Source organism: Hyperoodon ampullatus (genome assembly GCF_949752795.1).
Source record: "Hyperoodon ampullatus genome assembly, chromosome: 4".
Taxonomy (NCBI): domain Eukaryota; kingdom Metazoa; phylum Chordata; class Mammalia; order Artiodactyla; family Ziphiidae; genus Hyperoodon; species Hyperoodon ampullatus.
The window spans coordinates 35,885,592-35,910,564 of record NC_136917.1 but is presented as its reverse complement, the minus strand read 5'-3'; the positions used below and the strand labels follow the sequence as shown (position 1 = coordinate 35,910,564).

The 24,973-nt window shown below is 45.2% G+C and overlaps 1 protein-coding gene and 1 pseudogene across 2 annotated transcripts in view; both read right to left on the bottom strand.

Moving 5' to 3' along the window:
• PBX4 (PBX homeobox 4) overlaps positions 1-23,752 on the bottom strand; it is a gene marked incomplete at its 3' end in the record, with an annotated part of 47,097 nt that extends 23,345 nt beyond the window's left edge. Inside the window, 2 exon segments of the mRNA XM_079701501.1 lie at positions 3,030-3,103; positions 23,649-23,752. Of these exon segments, the coding sequence (XP_079557627.1) occupies positions 3,030-3,103; positions 23,649-23,689 (115 nt within the window). The 5' untranslated portion in view covers positions 23,690-23,752.
• LOC307051894 (ubiquitin-like modifier-activating enzyme 5) lies at positions 7,844-8,875 on the bottom strand (annotated as a pseudogene). Its single transcript has one exon. The product of its transcript is annotated as a ubiquitin-like modifier-activating enzyme 5 (transcript).
• Positions 23,753-24,973: the final 1,221 nt, after the last annotated feature.

Below are 24,973 nucleotides of genomic sequence, written 5' to 3'. Positions count from 1 at the left end.
CTGTCATCAAACAAAGAGTCTTTCAAATACAAACAAGTGTAAAAGGATATCATGTCCACTACAATGGGATACCACTTCGCACCCACTAGGATGGCTATTATAAAAACAAAACAAAACAAACGCAGAAAATAACAAGTGTTGAAGAAGATGTGGAGAAACTGGAACCCTTGTGCACTGCTGGTTAGAATGTAAAACGGTGTAGCTGCTGTGGAAAACAGTCTGGTCTGGCAGTTCTTAAATATACAATTACCATGTGATCCAGCAATTCCACTCTTGCGTATATACCCCAAATAACTGAAAGCAAGGTCTCAAACAGATATTTGCGCAGATATTAGCATCATTATTCACAACAGCCAAAAGGTGGAAACAACCAAATGTCCCACAGTGAATGGATAAACAAAATGTGGTCCATCTATATGATGGAATATTATTCAGCCATAAAAAGAAGCAAATTCTGACACATGCTACAACATGGGTGAACCTTGAAAACATTATGCTAAGTGAAATAAGCCAGTCACAAATGGACAAATATTGTATAATTCCACTTATATGAGGTACTTAGAGCAGTCAAATTCATAAAGACAGAAAGTAGGATGGTGGTTACCAGAGGCCAGGGGAGTGGGGAATGGGGAGTTAGTGTTTAATGAGTAAGGTTTCAGTTTAGGAAGATGAAAAAGTTCTGGAGATGGATGGTGGTGACAGTTGCACAATGATGTAAATGTACTTAATGCCACTGAACTGTACACTTAAAAATGGTAAAGTGGTAAATTTTATGTTATGTATGTTTTATCACAATAAAAAATGTTCCAACTGTGTGTGTGGGGGAATATCACGTCCTTACAGCATTTGGGTGAAACAAATGTAGGTTTAAAATTGAATTTGTCTTTCAGTCACCAGATAACTACTGGAGGCTGGCACCACACCCATAGCCTTATATGTAAGAACTCACACAGTCTTCAATAGCCATGAGCTAAGTGTTGTCACTGTCCCCAAGTCACAGAGAAGGACTGGGTACAGAGAAAGTTTCAGTCACATGCCAGGGTCATGGAGCCAGAGGTAAAGCGGAATTCAGACCCTTTCACTACTCTCTGCCACCGTCCATGTCAAGTACACGTCAATCTTGCACCAAAACCGTGTTCAGAAAGAAACATACTTTTGTACCACATACGTGCTTTCCACAAGCCCCAGCATAACTCAAGTGCTATGCTCCAAAGTGACACACAACATTCAAATAATTGATCTCAAGAGACCAACTCACTCTGGACTTCCCTGGTGGAGCAGTGGTTAAGAATCTGCCTGTCAATGCAGGGAACACAGGTTCGATCCCTGGTCCGGGAAGATCCCACATGCCACGGGGCAACTAAGCCCGTGAGCCACAACTACTGAGCCTGAGCTCTAGAGCCCATGAGCCACAACTACTGAGCCTGCGTGCCACAACTACTGAAGCCCTTGCGCCTAGAGCCCGTGCTCCACAACAAGAGAAGCCACTGTAATGAGAAGCCGGCACACCACAATGAACAGTAGCCCCTGCTCGCTGCAACTAGAGAAAGCCCACGCACAGCAACAAAGACCCAACGCAGCCAAAAAAAAAAGGAGAGACACCAACTCACTCTAAGAAATCAAGTGACAACCTTTCTCTGATGATTTTGGTTTAAATGATGTCTTCACCATATTCGTGGCTTCTCTTGTAAACCATCTTCAAGTTGCTATTAACCTTGACCAAATGATCAAGGTCAGCGGTCCTATCAGTGATAGGACTTACTGACAGCACATACCTCCGACACGATGAACTGAGAAGGACACAACGTTGCTTCTGTGAGATTCCTGCCACAGATGCACAACCTCAGTCTAATTATGAAGAAACAACGGACGAACCACACTGAGGGACTCTATAAAATAACTGAGCAGGTCTCAGCAAAAGTATGAAAGCCATGGATGATGAGGAACAATGGAGGAAACTTCACATATTGGTGGTGACTAAGGAGACACGATAACTAAATGCAGTGTGGGATCCTGGACTAGAAAAAGGGCATTTAGGACACAACCTGGGGAAATTCAAATGGACCTGTTGCTCAGTTACAGAGCATTGTACCAACATCAATTTCCTGGTTTAATCACTGCACTATGGTTCTGAAGGTGTTGCCATTAGAAGAAGCTGGGAGAAGGGTATACTCTCTGTACTAATTTTTTTTCCTTCTTTTTAAAAAATTAATTAATTAATTAAGTTTTGGCTGCGTTAGGTCTTTGTTGCTGCGCGTGGGCCTTCTCTAGTTGCGGTGAGCAGGGGCTACTCTTCATTACAGTGCACGGGCTTCTCATTGCAGTGGCTTCTCTTGTTGTGGAGCACGGGCTCTAGGCGCGAGGGCTTCAGTAGTTGTGGCTCGTGGGCTTCAGTAGTTGTGGCTCGTGGGCTCTAGAGCTCAAGTTCAGTAGTTGTGGTGCACGGGCTTAGTTGCTCCGCGGCATGTGGGATCTTCCTGGACCAGGGATCGAACCCGTGTCCCCTGCATTGGCAGGCGGATTCTTACCCACTGCGCCACCAGGGAAGTCCTCTCTGTACTAGTTTTTCAACTTTTCTGCAAGTCTAAATTAATTCAAAATGAAAAGATTTTCCTTTATTTTTTTAACAAAAGAATTTGCAGTGGCAGAAGCTTCCACGGGGATTACTTTGGATGCTTAAAACAAACAAAACAAAATTATGATTCTACTTTCCTAATTCTGTCATCTCAGATCCTTTTGTAAAACAACCGAATGCCACAATGCCCCTGAGGTCTTGCACCTGGAATGCAGCTGCTTGTTACTCACTGGCAACAGTATTTCTCTAGTTACAAACTGCAAAATAAATGAGTGTGATACACTGGAAAGCAGGGCTCTGACAAAGCAGAAATGAATCAACTGAACCATCGCTGCCAGAGAGGGATGTGATGAGCAAGATGGCCCACGACGCACGTTAGGGCTGAGCCAGGACCAGAGGTGCGAGGTTGTTGTGATCCTGGTGCCACACAAGAAGTGTCTTCTCAGCGACGTACCTGTCTTTCCCTTGATCTCACAGAGCACACTGAAGACAGCAGGCTTCATCTGATGACAATTCAGAGCGTGCTTTCTGAAAGAGAGGTGACAGAGGAGCAGGTGGGAAGAGAAGAGTCATTCTGCGCACGAGAGTAATGATCCTCTATGCTGGGTCTGCCGGGTCTGTTGAAAAACCCTCTTATGAAAGGACAGAACCATAGCATTTCAAATGAATTCAATTTGTACCAAATTCAAACAGAGTAATATTCAAATATTCAAAACATTTCTCTTTAAACACTGCAAATGTAAATAATGCAAATAACTCATCAAGAACTATGAAATCTCAAGGTCCAATAATTTGAAAGCAGTGTTCACACTATTGCCCTAGAGTAGCACTTTAATGCATAAGCAGAAACCCCAGCCATCCTATCCCAGTGTCCTGCAACATTAACTTAGCAAGGACTTCCCTGGTGGCAGAGTGGTTAAGAATCCCCCTGCCAATGCAAGGGACATGGGTTCGAGTCCTGGTCTGGGAAGATCCCACATGCCGTGGAGCAACTAAGCCCGTGAGCCACAACTACTGAAGCCCGCGTGCCTAGAGCCCGTGCTCCACAACGAGAAGCCACTGCAATGAGAAGCCCGTGCACCGCAATGAAGAGTAGCCCCCGCTCGCCGCAGCTAGGGAAAGCCCATGTGCAGCAATGAAGGCCCAATGTGGCGATAAATAAATAAGAAAAATATTTTTTTTAAAAAAGAAAAAAACCCATTAACTTAGCAGGTGGTTACTGAGCAGCTTCTAAGTGCCACACACCACTCTAGTGTCACAGAGACACAGACAAATGAGGTCCCTACCCACATGGCAGGAAGGAGAAAGTGAGACACCACACGACACCACACACACACATGCAAACACACACATATACACCATCGGCAGTGGCAGGTGCTTTGTGGTGACTTAAACTAGAGTGATAACTAGAAGGCTTATTAGCGTTTGCATCTCTCAAAGGTGACATCAAAGCTGAGATCGGAATAACAAGGAGAAGTCAGGCAGGAAGAGATCTGAAGAGAGTAAATATTTAGGCAGAGGAAGCAGCCAGTGCAAAGGCCCTGAGTGAGAACACCCTTGTTTTATTTTTTTTTTGCCGCGCCGCACAGCACGTGGGATCTTAGTTCCCTGACCAGGGATTGAATCCTCACCCCCTGCAGTGGAAGTGCAGAGTTGTAACCACTGGACCGCCAGGAAGTCCCTACTCTGGGCTTTTTAAGAGACCAGGATGTTGTAGAATAAGGGGTGAGGGAGAGAGGCATGCGGTGAAGTTGGAGAGGGAAGTGGGGCTGACTGTAAGAGCCTTGTAGTCAGGGGAATAACTCTGGCTTTTGCTCACCTGTGATAGAAACTGTGGTCGGCAGAGGAATGGTCCCCAAAGATGTCCACATCTTAATCCTCAGAACCACTTACGAGGGAAAAAGAACTCTGCAGATGATTAATGTTAAGGACTTTCAGGTGGGAAGATTAACTTGGATTATATAGATGGGCCCAATCTAATCATGTGCCTTTAAAAAAAATTGAAGGATAATTGATTTACATTTAATCATGTGTCCTTAAAAGTGGACAAACTCTCCCAGCTGTGGTCAGTGAAAGAGATGCAACGACATAGGGTCAGAGACACTACATTGTGGGCTTTGAAGATGGAGGGACTGCGAGCCAAGGAATGCAGGTGGCCTCGACAGGCTGGAAAAGGCAAGGAAGTGGACTCTCCTTCGGAGCCTCCAGAAGGAATGTCCTGCTAACGCCTTGATTTTAGCCCAATGAGAGGCCAATGTTGGACTTGGAACCTACAGAAACGGAAGATAACAAATTTTTTTTTTTTTTGCGGTACGTGGGCCTCTCACTGTTGTGGCCTCTCCCGTTGCAGAGCACAGGCTCCGGACGCGCAGGCTCAGCGGCCATGGCTCACGGGCCCAGCCGCTCTGCGGCATGTGGGATCTTCCTGGACCGGGGCACGAACCCGTGTCCCCTGCATCGGCAGGCAGACTCTCAACCACTGCGCCACCAGGGAAGCCCCTGGCTATTTGTTTTTTTATTGTTGAGTTGTAAGAGTTCCTTACATATTCTGGATACTAGACACTAATCATATATATATATGATTTGCAAATCTTTTCTCCCATTCTGTGAGCTGTCTTTTGACTTTCTTTTTTTTTTTTTGATTTATTGATTTTATTTTTGGCTGCTTTGGGTCTCTGCTGTTGCACGCACGCGAGCTTTCTCTAGTTGTGGCGAGCGGGGGTTACCCTTCATTGCGGTAAGCGCGTTTCTCATTGCAGTGGCTTCTCTTGTTGTGGAGCACAGGCTCTAGGCGCGTGGGCTTCAGTAGTTGTGGCACACAGCCTCGGTAGTTGTGTGGCTCATGGGCTCTAGAGCACAGGCTCAGTAGATGTGGCGCACGGCCTTAGTTGTTCCGTGGCATGTGGGATCTTCCAGGACCAGGGCTCGAACCCATGTCGCCTGCACTGGCAGGCGGATTCTTAACCACTGTGCCACCAGGGAAGTCCCTTGACTTTCTTTATAGTGTCCTTTGAAGCACAGAAGTTTTTCATTTTGATGAAATCAAATTTATCTTTTTTTTTCTTTTGTTGCTTGTGCTTTAGGGGTCATATCTAAGAAGCCATGGAGTAATTCAGGGTTACAAATGTTTATGCCTATATTTTCATCTAATAGTTTTTTTTAATAGGATTAACTCTTACACTTAGGTGTTTCATCCATTTGAGTTAATTTTTGTACAAGGTATAAGCTAAGGGTCCAACTTCATTCTTTTGCATGTGGAGATCCAGTTTTACCAGCACCATTTGTGGAAGAGACTTTTCTTTCCCCATTGAATGGTTTTGACACCCTTGTCAAAAGTTAGTTGACCATAGATATGTGGGTTTATTTCTGCACTTTCAATTCTATTCCATTGATCTATTTGCCTAACCTTAAGCAAACTGCATTTTATTTTATTTTATTTTTCTGCTAAAATAATAACTTTAATGGAAGATATAAGACAAAAAAATTAGATAAGATTTGGTACAGTATAAGACACCAGCAGGGTACAGTGCCAAATTAAGAAAAGAAAAAAGGTCTTTAGAAGATAGCAGGTTCTAATATGTATATGTATAACTGTTTCAATTTGTGTACACCTGAAACTAACACATATTGTAAATCAACTATACTCCAATAAAAATTTTTTAAAAAAAGGATAGTAGGTTCTAGCTGTTTATCAAACTATATAAACTTATAAGTAAAGCCTTACCAAATTAGTGTACCAGAGGTACCAAATTAGTATACCAAAGGAATGGGATTTAGAAAGACTGCATTTCTTTTTTGAAATTCAAAGCATCTCTAGGAACTAGAAAAGTTATTTTACAGATGACTACACTAAAATTTTAAACAACAACAAATGACCTACTAAGGCAACGTAAATATGTTTCAAGGCTAGAAAAACTATCCCCATACTTTCCTGACATCACTCTAAACATAAGAATCGCAGGATGCTAAAATCTCAAAGCTAATATATTAAACATATTTGATATTTGGGGCTTTCTGAAATTATTTTTAGAATTTTACTTTACAAGTGGGAAATGCACTTTTAATTTTTTAATAACATTTTCCTCCTAAAGATAGAATTTAGACATTTATATCTTTTCAGAGCAAAAAAGTCATCAAAATAGGAGACTAGCACAGTACCAGCCTACAGATAATGGTTACACATGCATGTGTCTTTATTAGTCTCCAAACCATTAGGAATTTATTTCAAACAAGGCTCTCTAAGCCTTCATTATTTATATGCAAAATCCAGAGAAAACCAGTTTATCAAATTACGATTTAGTGGTCACAATCAGGGAAAATGATACTCTTCCCTGTGAAGAAATACATGTCAGTCATTGCAGAGGCAATTTAGACCTCTTTTATTGTCTGTTATCCAGGACAAACCTTTGCCAATATCTAATTACCCACGGAATCAAATTTAAATGAAATAAAGTATTAGAAGGTAGCCCATATGATGGGTATAATTTAGATGATCTTAGCCTAAATTTATCTTTTGCTCCTCAATAAAGCACACTGACTCAGATATATGTTCCACAGATGATATGCTTTTTCTTAGTCAGTGCAGAAATATAATTTGTACATCCTGAAAATATCTTTATCTGTCTATCCATGAAGAAAGCTTCCTCTTATTTGCCTCTGTCTTGTTTTGAATATATAATTCAGAGGTTTACAACCTTTTCCAATGACTGTATTTCAGCATGTGTTTCATCAGGAAACATTTGAAAGGATGTTTTTATTTTATAGGTTTACTATTTGAGATTCATTGTTGCTCAAGTTGGTAGTGGTGGGCAGTTTTCCTGTAGAGAGCAATTCCAAACACAATGAGTAGATGCCTGCTGGCTCTAATCAATAGGTTGTACCTCTTGTCCTTTCCCTGTATTTGACCACACACTATTCTGTTGTCCATGGCCTCAGGCAAATCAAATTGGTCCTTTCTTCCCACCCCTCCCAAAAGGCCAAAACAGTTCAATGGCTAAGTTTTAAATAAGATTTATAAATGCCTGCAATAATCCTTTGAAGTTTTCTTACTAGAATGAAACATGAGTTTTAGGAGAGTTTCTGATTTAGCTGAAGGTGGTGGGGGGAGCAACAAGTAGTAGTCACAGTATTTTTAAACAGTATAACAATTCAGTGAAGATTATACATCAACTGATGTTGCCCTAAGTTTTCTCAGTTTTAAATGATTTTTTTTTAATTGCTAGGGAACAGGTTTAGACACAGGAAATAAAATACAGGCCAGTCCATTATTTACATGTTCTTCATCTTGGCCATGAGGGCTTCCAAGCTTTCACCAGAATCTTCCACTGTTACTTCAGGTACAGAATCTTCTTGCTTTGGGGGAACTGTATATGCCATTGTAATTCCTTCAGGTAAGTCAGGAATTGGACCTGAAGAATTTTTCAGTTCCTCTTCTGAAACCTCAGGTACCAACTCAATACCCGACTCATTGTCGTCATGTATTATCTCTTCCTCTTCTTGAACAACCTCCCGTGTGGGTAGTGCTGCTACCTTTTTCTTATATTCTTCCTGTTGCTTCCTACAATTTCTGTCATCACACTAAGGATTTGGCTTAATGGACATAGTAGGGAAAAAATCCTGCACTGCATTGTATCCAAGTTAAAAACTAACGGTACCAAAATTTAACAGAAACTTTAACACATTTTGTACCAAGATCCCAGCAACCACTCCCACAGTGGTAGGAAGACTGGCTGTACAAACACCTTCTCGTTTCAGAGTCTTCTCATCAATATTTGCAGCAATTACAAGTGGTGGAGCACACGCAAAACAAGCAGATTCTCCAGGAAGTATGAGCTGTATATGCCCTGAAACTGCATTTTCACTGACCCTAGACTCCATCCATGTTTGTCCAAGCTCATTACAAGCTGTATTTATTGTCACTCGAGCTTCAAAATTGTCCCCACAGCTAAGAACTAGGTCAACAGGTTTTCCTTCTTCTAATCCACCATTACTTATTCTATTCATGAAACGTTCAAAGTTTTCTCCTGTGTTATATTGTAGTTGTGTACTTCAAAAAGAACATCAGGATTAATGTTCTGCTGCTTGAACTTTACTTAATCCTGCTTGATGAGGTTGGAAGAAAAGTCTATTCATATTGGCCAGTTCCACCTTGTCATAGTCAAAGAGTAGCAACTTACCAATGCCACACCTTGTCAGCATTTCAGCAGTCACACTGCCAACTCCACCAACACCTACAATTGCTACAGCAAAGGTACGGATTTTCTCATAGTAGCTTACAATTCCCATTTGTTTCAATGCCATCAGGCGGCGTCTCCGCCGCTCTTGCGGGCATCTCGGCCCAAACTGCATTTTAAAAAGATCACTGTGGCTGCTCTCTGGAGACTGGGCTGGAAGGTAAATATGGACAAGGATACCAATCTGGAGGCTATTACAGCTGGAATAGTCCAGAAATGCTGTTGGCTTAGTTTAGAGTTATGGTAGTAGACATAAAAAGTAGATAGATCTTTGGTTTGGGGAATGGAATCAACAGGACCTCCTGATAAACTGGTGTAGGGTTTTAGGGAAAGAGGAGGTTCTAGGATAACTACTAGCTTTAGGTCTGAGCAACTGGATGGATGGAAATATCATCAACTTCAACAGGGGAGACTGGAGGGCAGCAGGTTTGGGGGAGGAGGGTCTGGAAAGGAGGGTTGTGCTTTGATCAGGTTTCACCTGAGATCCCTATGAGCTACCCAAGAGGAGGTATCAGGTAGGCAGCTGGCACATGGACATGGACTCAAGGCTGGAGATAAACAATATAAAGATGGAGTCCTGGGCACAGAGATGGCACTTTAAGCCACAAGACTTGAGGGAATCACTATAGGACAATGTAGACAGAGAGCGGCCCAGGCCCCAGGCTTAGGCATCTGTACTTGTAGAGGTCAAGCAGATGAGAAAATCCTGCAAAAGAGACTGGGACCCAAACTGCCAGTGGGGAGGAACCAAAAACAGTTTCAAAGAGAGAAGAGTAATCTGTGAGAAATGCTTCTGAGAGGTGAAGTGGGAGAAGAGACCTTGGATTTAGCAACATGGAGGTCACTGGTGACTCAGCAGAGTGAGGAGGTTGGGAGAAGGTGGGTGGAGGTGGGAGAGGAAGTGGAAATAGCAACCACAAACTCTTTGACACTTGATCCCAAAAGAAAGTAAAGAAATGTAGCAAGTGCTAAAAAAAAGGGTGTGTATTAATCATGTTTAAAATATTCTATCTTTTATGATGCTTTGACATCCTGGGGCGGGGAGAGACTGCCCTTCCCAGGGCTAACTAAATCCAGATATAGCAAACAACTTGCCTGAGGGCGTGCCTTTCATATGCAAACTCAAATCCAAAGGCCACACTCCCAATACCTCTTTTATCTAACCCTCAGCACCAGTCAAGATGCCCACACACACACACACACACACCCCGACCCCCACCCCGCTTCCCTGGTGGCACAGTGGTTAAGAATCCACCTGCTAATGCAGGGGACACGGGTTCGAGCCCTGGTCCAGGAAGAGCCCACATCCACGGAGCAACTAAGCCCGTGCGCCACAACTACTGAAGCCTGCACGCCTAGAGCCCGTGCACCACAATGAAGAGTAGCCCCCGCTTGCTGCAACTAGAGAAAGACTGCGCGCAGCAACAAAGACCCAACTCAGCCAAAAATAAATAAATAAACAGATAAATAAATTTATTTAAAAAAAAAAAGATGCCCCCACCCTGGGACTTCCCTGGTAGTCCAGTGGTTAAGACTCCATGCTCCCAATGCAGGGGGCCTGGGTTCGATCCCTGGTCAGGGAACTAGATCTCACATGCCACAATGGAGAAGATCCCGCGTGCCAGCAACTAAGACCCGGCCCAGTCCAAAAGAAAAAAAAAAAAATGCCCCCAGCCCTAAATCACCCCAGGGCCAGGTACCAGATAAAGAGAGACCAACTCTATTGCCCAGAGCCTGCTGAAATTATTGAAACTATCCAATCCTAAACTTGCTCAAACTGTCTACCCTGCCTCGCCCTTTCCTTCCCATGGAAATCACAATAAAGGCTCCAGGCCATTCTGTCCCCTTACTTCTTCTGCCTCCCAAAGGACTTCCCAGTGTGGTGCTTCCCCATGTGGCCCTGCACGTGTGGCCTGCCTCCTCCTCTCAGGAATTTCAAGTGATAAACTCTTCTTTCAAATTTGTCTCTGTCTTTCTTCTTACCTGATTAAAACAAATCCCAGGTACAAATAAAGACAGGGAGAGTCAAGGGAGTCTTTCATTTCTTTGTGTGTTTTTAAAGATACGAGACACTAGCACATGTCTATATGCCCAAGGGCCAGTCTAGGGAGGGGATTTGATAATGCAAGAGAGAGAGTGAGGATAACTGCAATCTCAACGGTGGGTGTGTTCACCGTTGGTGAACAACTTTGATGAGTACTATGCCATTATTTAACATTTACTGTTATTATGATTTTAAGTCCTGTAATGCTGTCATCCAAGCATTCATTATTAAAAGATGCTATCAAGGACAGAAAATATACCTGAAAATCAGTAACTTCATGATGGAAGTAAAATATGACTAACACCATGAGAAAGGCCAAATATCTGCCACAACTCACTACACTGTTAATCTATGGGAGAATGTCCTCATTTCCAAATGCCTTCCAAATCCATCGTGCGCCCCTGTGGGATGCCTTTCAAAAGGCTAGGGTTGGGATGCAGAACTCAGATATACACTTTTGAATCCCAAATATGAAAATGTTAATGGGGGATGAGATTTGGTGCCCTGTAAAGCTGAACCCAAACGTTAGTCTTTCTTATACAGTACACAGTAATCGATCACACAGGATATTATGCCAAAATGTTTTCCTTCCATAGAAGCAGTTATTATCATTAATGAAAATGGCCTCCGGTTAGAGCTTGTTATCCTCTGTAAATGTAATTCTAAAAATACAAGGAAAGAGGGGCTTCCCTGGTGGCGCAGTGGTTAAGAACCTGCCTGCCAATGCAGGGGACATGGGTTCAAGCCCTGGTCCGGGAAGATCTCACGTGCCGCGGAGCAACTAAGTCCATGTGCTACAACTACTGAGCCTGCGCTCTAGAGTCCGTGAGCCACAACTACTGAGCCTGCGTGCCACAACTACTGAAGCCCTTGCACCTAGAGCCCGTGCTCCACAACAAGAGAAGCCACCGCAATGAGAAGCCCACGCACCACAACGAAGAGTAGCCCCTGCTCACTGCAACTAGAGAAAGCCCACGCACAGCAACAAAGACCCAATGCAACCAAAAATAAATAATAAATAAAGAAATAAATTAAAAAAAGAATACAAGGAAAGAGAATGAAGTCGGCTGCTCTGCTTCATTCATTCATTCATTCATTCATTCATTTATTTATTTACTTATTTATTTATTTATGGCTGTGTTGGGTCTTCATTTCTGTGCGAGGGCTTTCTCTAGTTGCGGCGAGCGGGGGCCACTCTTCATCGCGGTGCGCGGGCCTCTCACTATCGCGGCCTCTCTTGTTGCGGAGCACAGGCTCCAGACGCGCAGGCTCAGTAATTGTGGCTCACGGGGCTGGCTGCTCCGCGGCATGTGGGATCCCCCCAGACCAGGGCCCGAACCCATGTCCCCTGCATTGGCAGGCAGACTCTCAACCACTGTACCACCAGGGAAGCCCCTGCTCTGCTTCTTAAAGGGGATTCTAGGAATGATTATTCCCAGGTCAGTTTCCTGCTTATAAAACATCTTACTTTAGATACAGTATAAAGCACCTTTGAATGAATACAAAGTAACTTCACAGGATGTTTTTGTGGTTTATTTTGAAAAGTAAACAAATGTCTAACCTTTAAGCATGTTCTTGGCCTAGAGGTGATCAAGCGGCTGACAGCAAACCATCAGTGATTACATAAAGTACGACAGACCACATCATTCATCAAAGGGGATGAACTAATTTCTGTGACAGACACATCCTAAGGTGACCCCCACTGAGTATAATCCTCTCTCCTTGAGATTGGGCAGAATCTGTGACTTGCAAAGTGGCAAAAGTGATGGTATATAGTCTCGCCCGTGGTTATGTTACATTATGACTCCACCTTAGTGGACTGGGGAACGTCACCTGCTGGCCTTGAAGCCAGCTGCCATGTTGTGAGAGGGCCGGTAATGGGGAACTGCAGGCAGCCTCTTGGAGCTGAGAGCAGACCCCCAGCTGACAGCCAGCAACAAAACAAGAACTTCAGTCCTGCAACTGCAAGCAACGGTTCTGCCAACAACCCTACGAGACTGGAAGATGATCCTGAGCTTCAGATAGGAACACAGATCAGCCAACACCTTGACCGAAGCCTTGTGAGACCCCGAGCAGAGGACCCAGCTCAGCTGTGCCCAGATTCCTGCCTGTGGAAACTGAGATCAGTTTTAACTGTTTTAAGCTGTTAGGTTTGTGGTAATTTGTTACATAGCAACAGATAGCTGAGATAACTGAACAAATTGTAAGGGAGTGAATGGGGACTGTGGGGAGAAAAAGGTCTGTGCTCGCACCTTTAGCAAGTACATGACATGTTCTATGCAACCAAGTATCTGCATTAAAACAAAACAGAATGTTAATGTTGGGCTTCCCTGGTGGTGCAGTGGTTAAGAATCTGCCTGCCAATGCAGGGGACATGGGTTCGAGCCCTGGTCCGGGAAGATCCCACATGCTGCGGAGCAACTAAGCCCACATGCCACAACTACTGAAGCCCACGCACCTAGAGCCTGTGCTCCACAACAAGAGAAGCCGCCACAATGAGAAGCCCACACACCACAACAAAGAGTAGCCCCCGCTCACCGCAACTAGACAAGCCCATGCGCACAACAAAGACCCAACGCAGCCAAAAATAAATAAATAAATAAAATTATTTTTAAAAAATGTTAATGTTTATGAAGAAGCAAAATTCCAATGAATGAGAAATCATAAATCTTTTAAATAAATAAAAGAAACTTCCGAGGATAATCTAAATTAAAAACAAATCTGCGAATATCCTTTTAAAACCAATGCTAAACAAAACCAATCTGTAACAAAACTATTGAGAGTCACATAGAATCATGCCAGAAAATGAAAGCATACAGCTTTATCACCCTCCAACCCCACTTATTCAATATTTATAGGACAAACATTTATTGAGGCACTAGTATATACCGGTCACTGTATAATGAGAAAGGAATGTGGGAATGAATAGAACGTAAGTCACATCCTGGCTTCTACCAACAGTGTACTGTAGCTTCTAATTTTAGCTGTAATTTACTTTTCCAAATTATGGAAGAATCTGCTTTCCTGAACAAGGTATTATTTTATTATATTTATTTATTTTGGAGGTATTTATTTATTTACTTATTTTTTACTGAAGTATAGTTGACTTACATTAGTTTCAGGTGTATACCATAGTAATTCAATATTTGTATAGCTTATACTCCAAACAAAGTTATTATAAAGTATTGACTATATTCCCTGTGCTGTACATTACATCCTTGTAACTTACTTATTTTATACCTAGTAGTTTGTACCTTTTAACCCCCTTCACCTATTTAGCCTCTCCCCCAGCCCTCTCCCCTCTGGCAACCAGTAGTTTGTTCTCTGTATCTGTGAGAGATTTCTGTTCTGTTTGTTTGCTTGTTTCATTTTTTAGATTTCACGTATTAGTGAAAACATACACTATTTGTCTTTTTCTATCTAACTTATTTCCTGAGCAAGGTATCATTTTAAATTACTGAGGAATTTGATTTAGAGATATATTCAGAGATCTTATCCTTTAGAATAAGATACCTCTTGAAAAAGCTTCCCTGAGAGCGACAATGATTCTAATACCTCAACAAAAGATGAAATCAAATCCCCTTAATTATTCTCATTTCTAGGATTGTTTTAGCTGACAAATCCAGTCAACAATATTATGCACCTCCTGGAGACAGACCTAGGTAAAGAACAAAAATTAGAAGACATGTTTCCTACCCTGAGGAAATAAAATCTTGATGGAAAACCTAGAAATTCACAGAGGATGCCAAGCTCCAGAAAGGAATGCAGCCCAGGAGGCAGATGCCCTGGCATTTTAAAATAAGTTTCTTTGTAAAAGTAAAACTGGGAAGAATCAAACTGTTGTGGGTACCATCAATCATCTGTAGAGTCATTCTAAAAGCAAACCTACAAACAATGAAACAAAAACAGCTAAGTAAATGGGGGTTGAGAATACGTACTGATACCCAAATTCAACCATAGAAATTATTACAGTTATTTTAGCAAAATGAAGCCTTGGATCAGGAGGCAGTTTTGGCAACAGGAAACGAGGAAAATTATTTAATACAACACATGAAAAACTCTGCAGGACTTGAATGAAAGTGCAACCTTTAAATGGAATAAATTTAAGTCTGTGAAAATCTCATTATGATGTCCTTATTTCCTAATTTGCCCATGGATTGGTCACAATCAACACTGTTGTTAAATTTCTTACTCAAAACCACAGAGAGATGAAAATCTCTCTCCTGAGCAAAAGGTGAAATGGCTTCTCACTGCCTGCTCCAAAAAACTCAAACCACTTAGCAAGGCATTCGAGGCTCTTCACCTGAGTCCTGCTGACCGTCTCCCTCCTCCGGACTTGGGTAAGTCCTACTCCTCTGTCTAGTCCAAGACTCTAATGGGTTGGCCTGTCCTAGCCTGGATTTCTTACTCCCTCCTTTCTTCCGTTTAAAGCATTTACCACACCTGGCCTGGGCATGATGAAGGCCTCAACTTACTCATTTCAGAAATTCCAGGCCAGCACCATACTTGGCACACTAACTGAGCACAGATTTGTTGAACTGAATTGAAGGAAAGGTAGAGGCTAGAGATGTGACACTAGCAGAGTAGAAATGAAGAGTCTGAAAGCAGAGCTCTGACGTCTCTAGACTTAAGTGGGGCAAGTGGAGAATCAAAAACTAGGGTGAGAACTGCTAGGTTCCACAGCCAAAGAAGGGAGCAGAAGCCAGAGGCACACAGGGCTCGGCTGGGGGCCCCTCTTCTTGGTCTCGGTTCTAGGGCCGAGCCCACAGGGGGCACTCATCCACTCTAGGAATGAAGGGAAAATATTAAGGGGTTTAATAGTGCATCATGACAAGAGAGACAATCAAAAAGGATGATGGGGCTTCCCTGGTGGCGCAGTGGTTGAGAGTCCACCTGCCGATGCAGGGGACGTAGGTTCGCGGTCCGGGAAGGTCCCACATGCCATGGAGCGGCTGGGCCCGTGAGCCATGGCCGCTGAGCCTGCACGTCCGGAGCCTGTGCTCTGCAACGGGAGAGCCCACAACAGTGAGAGGCCCACGTACCGCAAAAAACAAACAAACAAACAAACAAACAAAAAGAATGGTGGCCAAGACACTAGATTTGGGGAATTCCCCGGCGGTTCAGTGGTTAGGACTTGGCTCTTTCACCACCTGGGCCTGGGTTCAATCCCTGGTAGGGGAACTAAGATCATGCAAGCCACATGGTGCGGTAAAAAACAAACAAACAAACAAAAAACCCACACCAACAAAGACACTAGATTTGGGCAGGAGGAAGTGATGAATAAAGCAGAAGGCTGCTTTAATAAGAAATAAGAGCAGGGGCCTTTAAACCACTGGAGGGCTCAATCTGAAAGAGAAATGAGTATCTCAAGACATTTCTGAAGAATGGATGGTAGAGAGGAGCTAATGACTATTGAACTTTCTTCTGATCCAGGACCAATACTTTAGAAAGGCTGGAGTACTTTCAGAAGTACTTATACAAGGAACAGAATAAACACCATGCTCACTCCTTGCTTGGCAAGGAGTTCAAGGCCATGCTCGATTGTGTAGCAGCTAAAGCAGGCAGTCACCCCACCGAGTCCCCCCCTTGAAGGCCATACCCTCCACTCATGACTGATAGAAGCACACTGCATGCTTTCACGTTCCGTGCCTTCCCTGCACACGTGCTTGCCCCAGCCTGGAATGCCGTGCCTTCTCGGCCTAGGCAAAGCCTCTCATCTGGGTCACAGTCATCTCCTAGGGGGGTGCTTCTGTCCCCCAGCCTGACTTCAGCTGGATTCTAGTGTCCCATGGTACACATTCCACAGGCTCTCATCTTGCTGACAGGTAGTCTCCCTTGCCCTGGCTGATCGATTCCTCATCACCCTCTTCCCGGTTGCCCCTGCACTGCACTCTCCAGCGTCTGCCTCTCCTGAACTGTGAGCTTTTGGGACTCACTGCTGCATCCCCAGACCTGGCACAAAAGGAAGGTTTACGGAGCAAATGAGATTAAATTAGTGAGAATGAACTTTAAAAAACATCTTCTGAAGCCTTAGTCCAACTTTCTAATCTGCCACAGCACTGGATCACCTCTGAGCTCCTCTGAGCCAGAAGTGATGTCATGTCCTAGTGAGCCCGTGGGAGCTCTGGGAAGAGCAGGGAGGGTGGCAGGTCAGCACCAGAGTTCAAGAGAACAAGGCCAAGTGTCCATCCAACCACCCCCTAGTTGTCTGACCTCAGGCAAGTTCTTACTCAGGTCCAACTCCTCATCTAGAAACTTAGTGAAACCACCCACTTCCTAGGGTTACTGGGAGGCTTAAATGAGAGAAAGAAATCATGGTTGTCATTGTCATCGACCACTGTATTCTGACAGAGGCACTTGGTAACTGTCACTTAAATGACTGAGTGATACCTGCTCATCTATGAAACTTTTCTGAAACATTCTGCATATTGCTTTACATATTGATAAAACCACTTCAAAAGGGATTTTGCTGTGATCCTAGATAGCTTCAGGAAATTGTTTTAAAACCAACAAAATCGGGACTTCCCTGGTGGCGCAGTGGTTAAGAATCCGCCTGCCAATGCAGGGGAGATGGGTTCGATCCCTGGTCTGGGAAGATCCCACATGCTGTGGAGCAACTAAGCCTGTGAGCCACAACTACTGAAGCCCACGTGCCTAAAGCCTGTGCTCCACGAGAGAAGCCACTGTAATGAGAAGCCCGCGCACTGCAACGAAGAGTAGTCCCCGCTCAATGCAACTAGAGAAAGCCTGCATGCAGTAATGAAGACCCAATGAAGCAAAAAATAAAATAAAATAATAAAAAATCCAACAAAATCCAACTCTTAGGAAAAGCACACCAAGGACAGCAAGACTTTCCTTTGGCACTAGACAAAGCCAAGCTAAGCATGTTAACCCAGGAGCCGAGCTAAAACCTGCAAGCAGTTTAAGAACACAGACTGCCAGGCACCAAGTTGACTGGTATCTAAAGAACCTCCTTAAGGGCGATGAAAAAGAAAATCTCAGCTCTGAAATTTTACTTCCCGGCTTTGGACTAATAGATCCTCTCATGCTAATGCTATCTGGCTTTAGGAAATTCCAAACCATAAATTCCTCTTCTGACCCCTTGCATTCTTTGATGGGCGTGCTGAAAGCTCATCTGACACGCATTAATGTACATACTTCAGAGGTCTGTGTTTCCATATTTAGTATCCCAGAGGTACCAAGACGAGGGGCACGCCATTCACTTGACAGTACATGCCTTGCCATTTGAGTAAGTTTTAAGGATAGTCAAACTTATGTCATCATCTCCTTTTACTATTCGGAATTTAATCCATATTCCAGGTAAAGTCTGCAGAAATACTGGAGGAATGAAGAAAGTCATGCAAATTTTGACTAGTAGAAAATACCTAACAAGTCATATATGTAAAAAGCAAATTTAAAAAAAGTTCAGAGAAATCTTTTCTTCCTAAGGAAAGCTATGGGGGCCCTAATTACAGTATCTGTTATGTTGCCCAAAGGCCAACCTCTAAATATACTCTTTTTAGTTTTAGGTTCACCACCGTGTATGCCATATAGCTTACTCTTAACACATGTATAATAGTGACCATTCTCCATCATATTTTTATTCGTTATATGTAAAGATTTTTTGCCCTAAAAACCTTATTACCATTCCCAATGATCATTTTCTATTACACTCAAGTTCTACAAAGTAACGCAAAGTTGAGCTATGGTTTTATAGACCCTGTAAAGGAAATATAGAAACAACTCTGGGACTTCTAAAACTTGATTTCCTTAGACTGAAAATATAAACAGATCCTGAAACAACAAGGTCCCATGGCCCCAGATCAAATGTTTCATTTAGAGAAAAAAAAAATCAACTGTTTTCTGCTTTTTATTTGTTCATTTCTAATTTTCTTTCTCTATTAAGTAGGCAAAACAATGCTAACATGTGACCCTTGTGATTAATTTAAAATCCCTTATGCCCACAAACACAAATTAGGCTCAAAAATAATTTCCATTTGTCAGATTAACCATTTACTAGGTAAAATGATTCATGAAAACTGAAATAAATGACACGCTATCATCTCCCCTCTTGAGAGTCTGACCTCTCCAAGTGTGGTCTGGGATCAGCGGCACTGGCACCCTTGGCAGGTGGTTAGAAATGTGGACTCTTGGGCCTCACTGAGACCTGCTACATCAGAACCTGTGCAATAAGATTTCTGCAGAGATCTGCTACAGGTCCAGCTAAGAGAAGCATTGCTCTAGAACACTGCTGTCCAGAATTTTCTGCAATGATGGAAATGTTCTCTACCTGCATTAATATGGTAGTCACTAGCCACACATGGCTACTGAGCACTTGAGAGGTAGCTAGTGTGATTGAGGAATGAAATGTTTGATTTAATTTTATTTTTAAAAAACATTGATTGATTGATTGATTGATTGATTTAGGCTGTGTCTTAGTTTGACCCGTCTTAGCTGCGGCATGCGGGATCATCGTTGCGGCATGCAGGATCTTTAGTTGTGGAAAGCGGACTTCTTAGTTGCGCCATGCATGCAGGATCTAGTTCCCCGACCAGGAATTGAACCCGGGCCCCCTGCATTGGGAGTGCAGTCTTACCCACTGGACCACCAGGGAAGGCCCTGAATGTTTAATTTAATTAATTAATTAATTTGTGGCTGCATTGGGTCTTTGTTGCTGCACGCGGGCTTTCTCTAGTTGTGGTGAACAGGGGCTGCTCTTTGTTGTGGTGAGCGGGCTTCACACTGCTGTGACTTCTTTAGCTGCGGAGCATGGGCTCTAGGCGTGCGGGCTTCAGTAGTTGCAGCACGCGGGCTCAGTAGTTGAGGCAAGTGGCCCTAGAGAGCACGGGCTTCAGTAGCGGTGCATGGGCTCAGTTATTGCAGCGCGCAGGCTCTAGGGCATGTGGGCTCCGTAGTTGTGGCTCGCGGGCTCTAGAGCGCAGGCTCAATAGTTGTGGCATACAGTCTTAGTTGCTCCGCAGCATGTGGGATCTTCCTGGACCAGGGACCAAACCCGCGTCCTCTGCATTGGCAGGCAGATTCTTAACCACTGCGCCACCAGGGAAGTCCCCTGAATGTTTAATTCATTTTAATTTACAGAGACACATGGCAAGTGGCTACCTCATTGGACAGTGTAGCTCTCTAGAGCATCTTCATGCCCTTGCAAGCAAAAGGTCAAGAACTGACCACAACAGCTAAATCTGCCAATCTGGCAGCACAACCCACCTGTCGTTCCAACATGCGGAATGACTTGAAGGGCCAGTCCTCTTCAGCTGCCTCTTCCAGAACATCAGGTCTGGAGCCCAGGTCTCCAGTACGACACTGTTGACCATTCTGCTTCCTTTTAAAATCAGGTTTCCAAAACTCACCCCTCAGCCTTCCCAGCTCTAGAGTTTTCACACTGACTTGTTAGGAATCTCACTACTAGACAAAAAAGTGAGTCCACCACTGACGAGGGGCAGCTTCCAGGCCCCAGGACGCCTGAGGCCTGAGGATTCTCAAAGGTGTGGTACACAAGCACACTGTCGGGGGGCATGGTTAGGAGGGGACCCAGAGATTGCACCAGATTTTCAAAGGGGCCAATGATTCAAACACTGGTTAACAACTCTGGGAGTGGGGAAGAACTTTGGAACCTGAGAGTCCTGACAGAGGAGCCCTCAGCCCTAGTCTGATAACCTTACAAACCCTTCATAAAGGTATTCAAAAGAAGCAAAGGAAACAAATGTATGTAAACTTCAACATGTTGTAAAATTTATTATTATAAAAACTAAGGCTACACATGATAGAGTGACATACTCAGAAAATCCTTGGCAAACGAGAGAAAATTTCCTGCCTTCCCGGTCCCATATAAGAAATGGATGAGAACGTGATCAGTGAAAGATCCAAATCAGAAAACACAAAACTGTCCCTCTCTAGGAAAAGCTCAGGGCGTCACCAAAGAAGGTCAGAAGATCATTCAAGAAGACTAGTTACCTATCACACAGGAAATTTCCAGCTGACGTGGCCTGAATTTCAACCAAGACAGTGCATTCCAAACTCCCCAGTGTCCCTCTACTATCTGTGTAGCCAGAAGGAAGAACAATACACAGTTCACTATTTGAAGACTATTCAGCTATAATAACAAAATGAATTACACACAAGTATGTGGAGCTGCCTTCCTAATAACGTAGAAAGGTGTAAGAAAGAATCCAGGGTTAAGGAGAGTAGGTGTACTTCCCTTCTTTAAGCACACGGTGACAAAGCAGGTTGAGAAGGCCTCAAATCTGAGAAGAAAAATTCTTTCTTGCTAGCCAGTTGAGCTAAATTGACTCCAGGGGCTCTTAAGGGGTGGGCAGCACACAGAGATGAAACCGTTCTCTCTTGTTTCAGAGAGAGGGCAGGGTCAGAAAGACCTCACCAGTTGAAGTGAAGCCAAAGGCCAGTGAAGCCAAAGGCCTCACCCAGTTGGCTGATCAGGAAAGACACAATCTGCTTCCCCGCCCAAGCTGATAATCTACCAGACAGCAAGGTTTACTATGAGGAAAAGACCCACCCAAGCTGTCTTTTCTCCAGAGTGGAGTAAGTGGCCCGCCCACTTGAGGACTGAAAACTGGTGTCTGGACTTGGGTGACTTTTAGGGCCTTGAATCGATCTAAAGGCTACGCAAGGAGTGGGGCAGATGAAGCTTCCAAAGTCTCAAAATAAAAGCTCCAGGGATCTTTCTACCTCAGGAAGAAACCAGGAATCAGCTACCTAACAGCTACGTTGTAAGGCAAGTGTAATGACCCCCTGTTCAGTTTCTTAGCCTTAAAAGAAAAACGACTGTCTTTGAGAACAGCAAGAAGAGGTGACTGACTGCATTCCATTCTAAGACTACCTAGGGGAGTCTAGAATCTCAAGAGATTGTTACAAGAAAAAAGTAGCAGCCTTGGGGCAGTGCAGGGTGACACACGCCTGAGGAAGGCCACATCTGAGCAGAGTTCGCTCCTTAAGCAGCTCCTGGCCTAGAACAGAAGGAACACAGGTAGCTCCACAAGCACCCAAAGCACTGCTTCTGTGGTTCCTGGGTGTGAAGAGCCCATTTTCCCCCTTCCCTAGCTCCTACCGATCCTTCCAGAATCTAAGTGCCACAAAACTTTACTGAACGCTAGGTGCCAGGCATTGTGCACAGCCCTGGGAATGCAAAGGAAAGCACAACAATGCCCTTGCTCTCAGACTGGCTTAGTGGAGAAGGCATCACAGAAGGGCACCCTCTCCGGGCCCAGCTCTTTTGTGCCAGGAATTACCTCTACTCAGCACACTATTATGATGACTGTTTATGAGTTAAGTCTCCCACACACCTTCCTTCTGAATGAGCTCTGAAAGGGCAGAGAACACCTTAGCCATCTTGGTTTCTGTAGCACCTAGCACAATGCTCCAGTGGTGTGCGGTGGGGTTATGTGTGTGTGACACTCTTAACTTTCCAGATAGAGGCCATGAAACTGTGGAAAGAGTCGACATTCCACAAGAAGCAAAGGCAAGAAAGTTTGAAGAATAAATGCCTGCCATATCCACCTCTTATTTGCCTCCTCCTTTCCTGGGGCTGCTGTTCACCTGGCTTTGTAACCCCTCCTCACTAGAAGGTTCTAGGCACTGCACAGTCCACACCACTACACCCTGGTCCCATCCACAGGGACCACCCCTTACCCCCAAACAAGTCCCATTCAACAAGACCTCATCCTCCAAAAGGACGTCATTCTGTGCTTTGCTACCTTCTAATAATTCTAGCAGGCCCCAAACACAATGGGCTGCCTTGTGAAGCACATTTTTACCAATCCTGGCTCACTGACAAGTGGTGCGTGGAGGTTAAGTGGGACAGGTGGTCTTAAAACCACTGTGATTTTCCCACTGCAACTGAAATAAAATCCAAACTCTTTCCTGAGACTTGGCCCCATGTGATCCTGGTTCCAGACTCTCCCTGCTGTACTGGGGACTTTCAGTCCCTGGCTCTGCATTCTTCCTGCCCTTTCCCACCTTCGGGCCTCTGAAGGTGCTGTGCCCTCTCCTGGCTTCCCACAGCTTGCCATCTCTTTACTTACAGCTTTTAGCACAACTTATACTTAGTTTTGCTACTTACTTTCTCTCCCTCAAACCATGATCAGTGACTACGTCAGCACCCAGCTCCGTGCCCCGCACACAGTGTCTAATAAATATTCGCCAAATAAATAAAAAGGGGGTCCTCTGTCCCCCTCCAGCTCCCCCACTAACCTTTTTTCTGGATGCTTCCCGAATCAAATCACACCATCTCTTCATTCCCGAGTCCCATTTCCCACAACTCATTCTCCATTACCTGCCCCCAGAAGTTCCCATCCTCATACATACCACTGATCCATTTAGTTGTCCATCCTTCACAAACCCCGTGTGCACCATCTCTCAGCCCTTACACCCCCCAACACTCCTCTTCCCCCTTACGTCCATAAACCCTGAAACCACCTTTCACCATAAACCTCTCCATCCACAAACTCCCCTTAAACCCATCCCTCTCACCCCAAGATGAGCTCCTAAAACCCAGCACCCACAGCTTAGCGCCATGGGCCCCCTTTCAATCCGTTCCATTTTAACCCCAAACATCCCTTCGGCCTCAGAACCCCCCTTCAGTCCTCCTCAAAATCCCCCGCCCCCGATCTGCCCTCTCCCTCTCCGCCCAGACTCACCACCCCATCTCTCACCCTGCACCATCCTCACCCCTCACGCCCCCAGCCGCCCCGGACTTGGCCCCTCGGCCCGCCCCCTTCACTGAAGCGACTTTGGGTGGCCCCCGCTGAGCCCGCGCCAGCACCTGGCCTGCGCCTCGTCCAGGCTCTGGTCGGTGATGGCCATGATCTGCAGGACGTCGTCCGTGTCGGAGCCCGGTGGGGGCCGGGGCAGTGAGCGGCGCGGGGCAGGGGGACGGCGGCGCGAGGCGTCCATCAGCGGCGAGGCCAGTCGGGCGCTCAACCAAGGAGCAGCCGAGCCTGGAGAGCTCGCGCGGACATCGTAGCCAACCACTGCCGTCTGTGCGCGCACCACGCGCGCCCCCGGGCCCCGCCCCCTCCGCCTACGGCCAACCGCCGCCAGCCAGGCGACTGCGCCCCGCCCAGGGACACGCCCTACTATCTCCGTCAGCCAACCGCTGCCGCGCGGGCCGCCGTGCCTCGCCCACAGGCACGCCCCTCCTATCTGCCTAGGACTCTGTTGGGGGTTGCTGTGACAACGGTGCTTTCTACCCCCACCCTCCTCCTGCCGGAGAGGGCAAGGCCGGCTTCGCTCTGCTTCAGAAACCCCACCTCCCACATCTCCACCTCCCTCACCCATTCCTACTCTTAGACACTTTACACCGCACACGTCCTTAGAGCGCCCCCTCCTCAGAGAGCCCGCACATCTCCTCAAGAGTCCCCACTCCTCAGGGGCCTCACTTCTCCGAGCCAATCCCCCCCCAGCCCCCACTCTTCCTCATAGGCGCCCATGTCTCAGAGCATCCCACTCCTCAGGGACCTACACATCTCAAGAGTCTTAACTTCTCAGAGCACTGCACTCTTCCTCCAAGACACCCCTTGCTTCTCAGACCCTCCCTAGCCTCTCAGAACCCCATCAACACCCCTACCCCCATTCATCTCCAGAAGCCCAGAGCCCCAGACGCCCGCTCCCCTCAGCCTCAGTGCCAGCAGGTGGGTCACTTGGGCTCCCGGCCTCCCAGTTCCCCCTCCCCCCACCTCTAATATTCCATAGGGTGTACGGGTATGTGTGGTGATGGTGGTTGGAAGGTCAAAACTGAGTGATTTTCTCAGTTGCAGAAATCACTTCTATTCACCTTTCAAGGTCCAGCTTAAGAGTGACCTTGCTTTATTCATTCTTTTGCTCTACAGCATTGAGCTAGCACGTGAAGGATGCTTTCTGAAGACCTACCCTGTGATGCACCCCCAAATCAGAGCGAATCTTCACAGGCCTTTGTTTCTAGCTGTTAGGACTCCTGGCATCAGAGGATTCTTGTGCGAGAGAAGAGGATTATTGGACATAAATCACTTCTCCAAAGTCATGGGACCTCCTAGAGCCTGTGTGCACTTGGGACAGACTCCAGACCAGGCTCATAAAGGGACCTCAACCTCCTGGGAACCCTTCAGGACA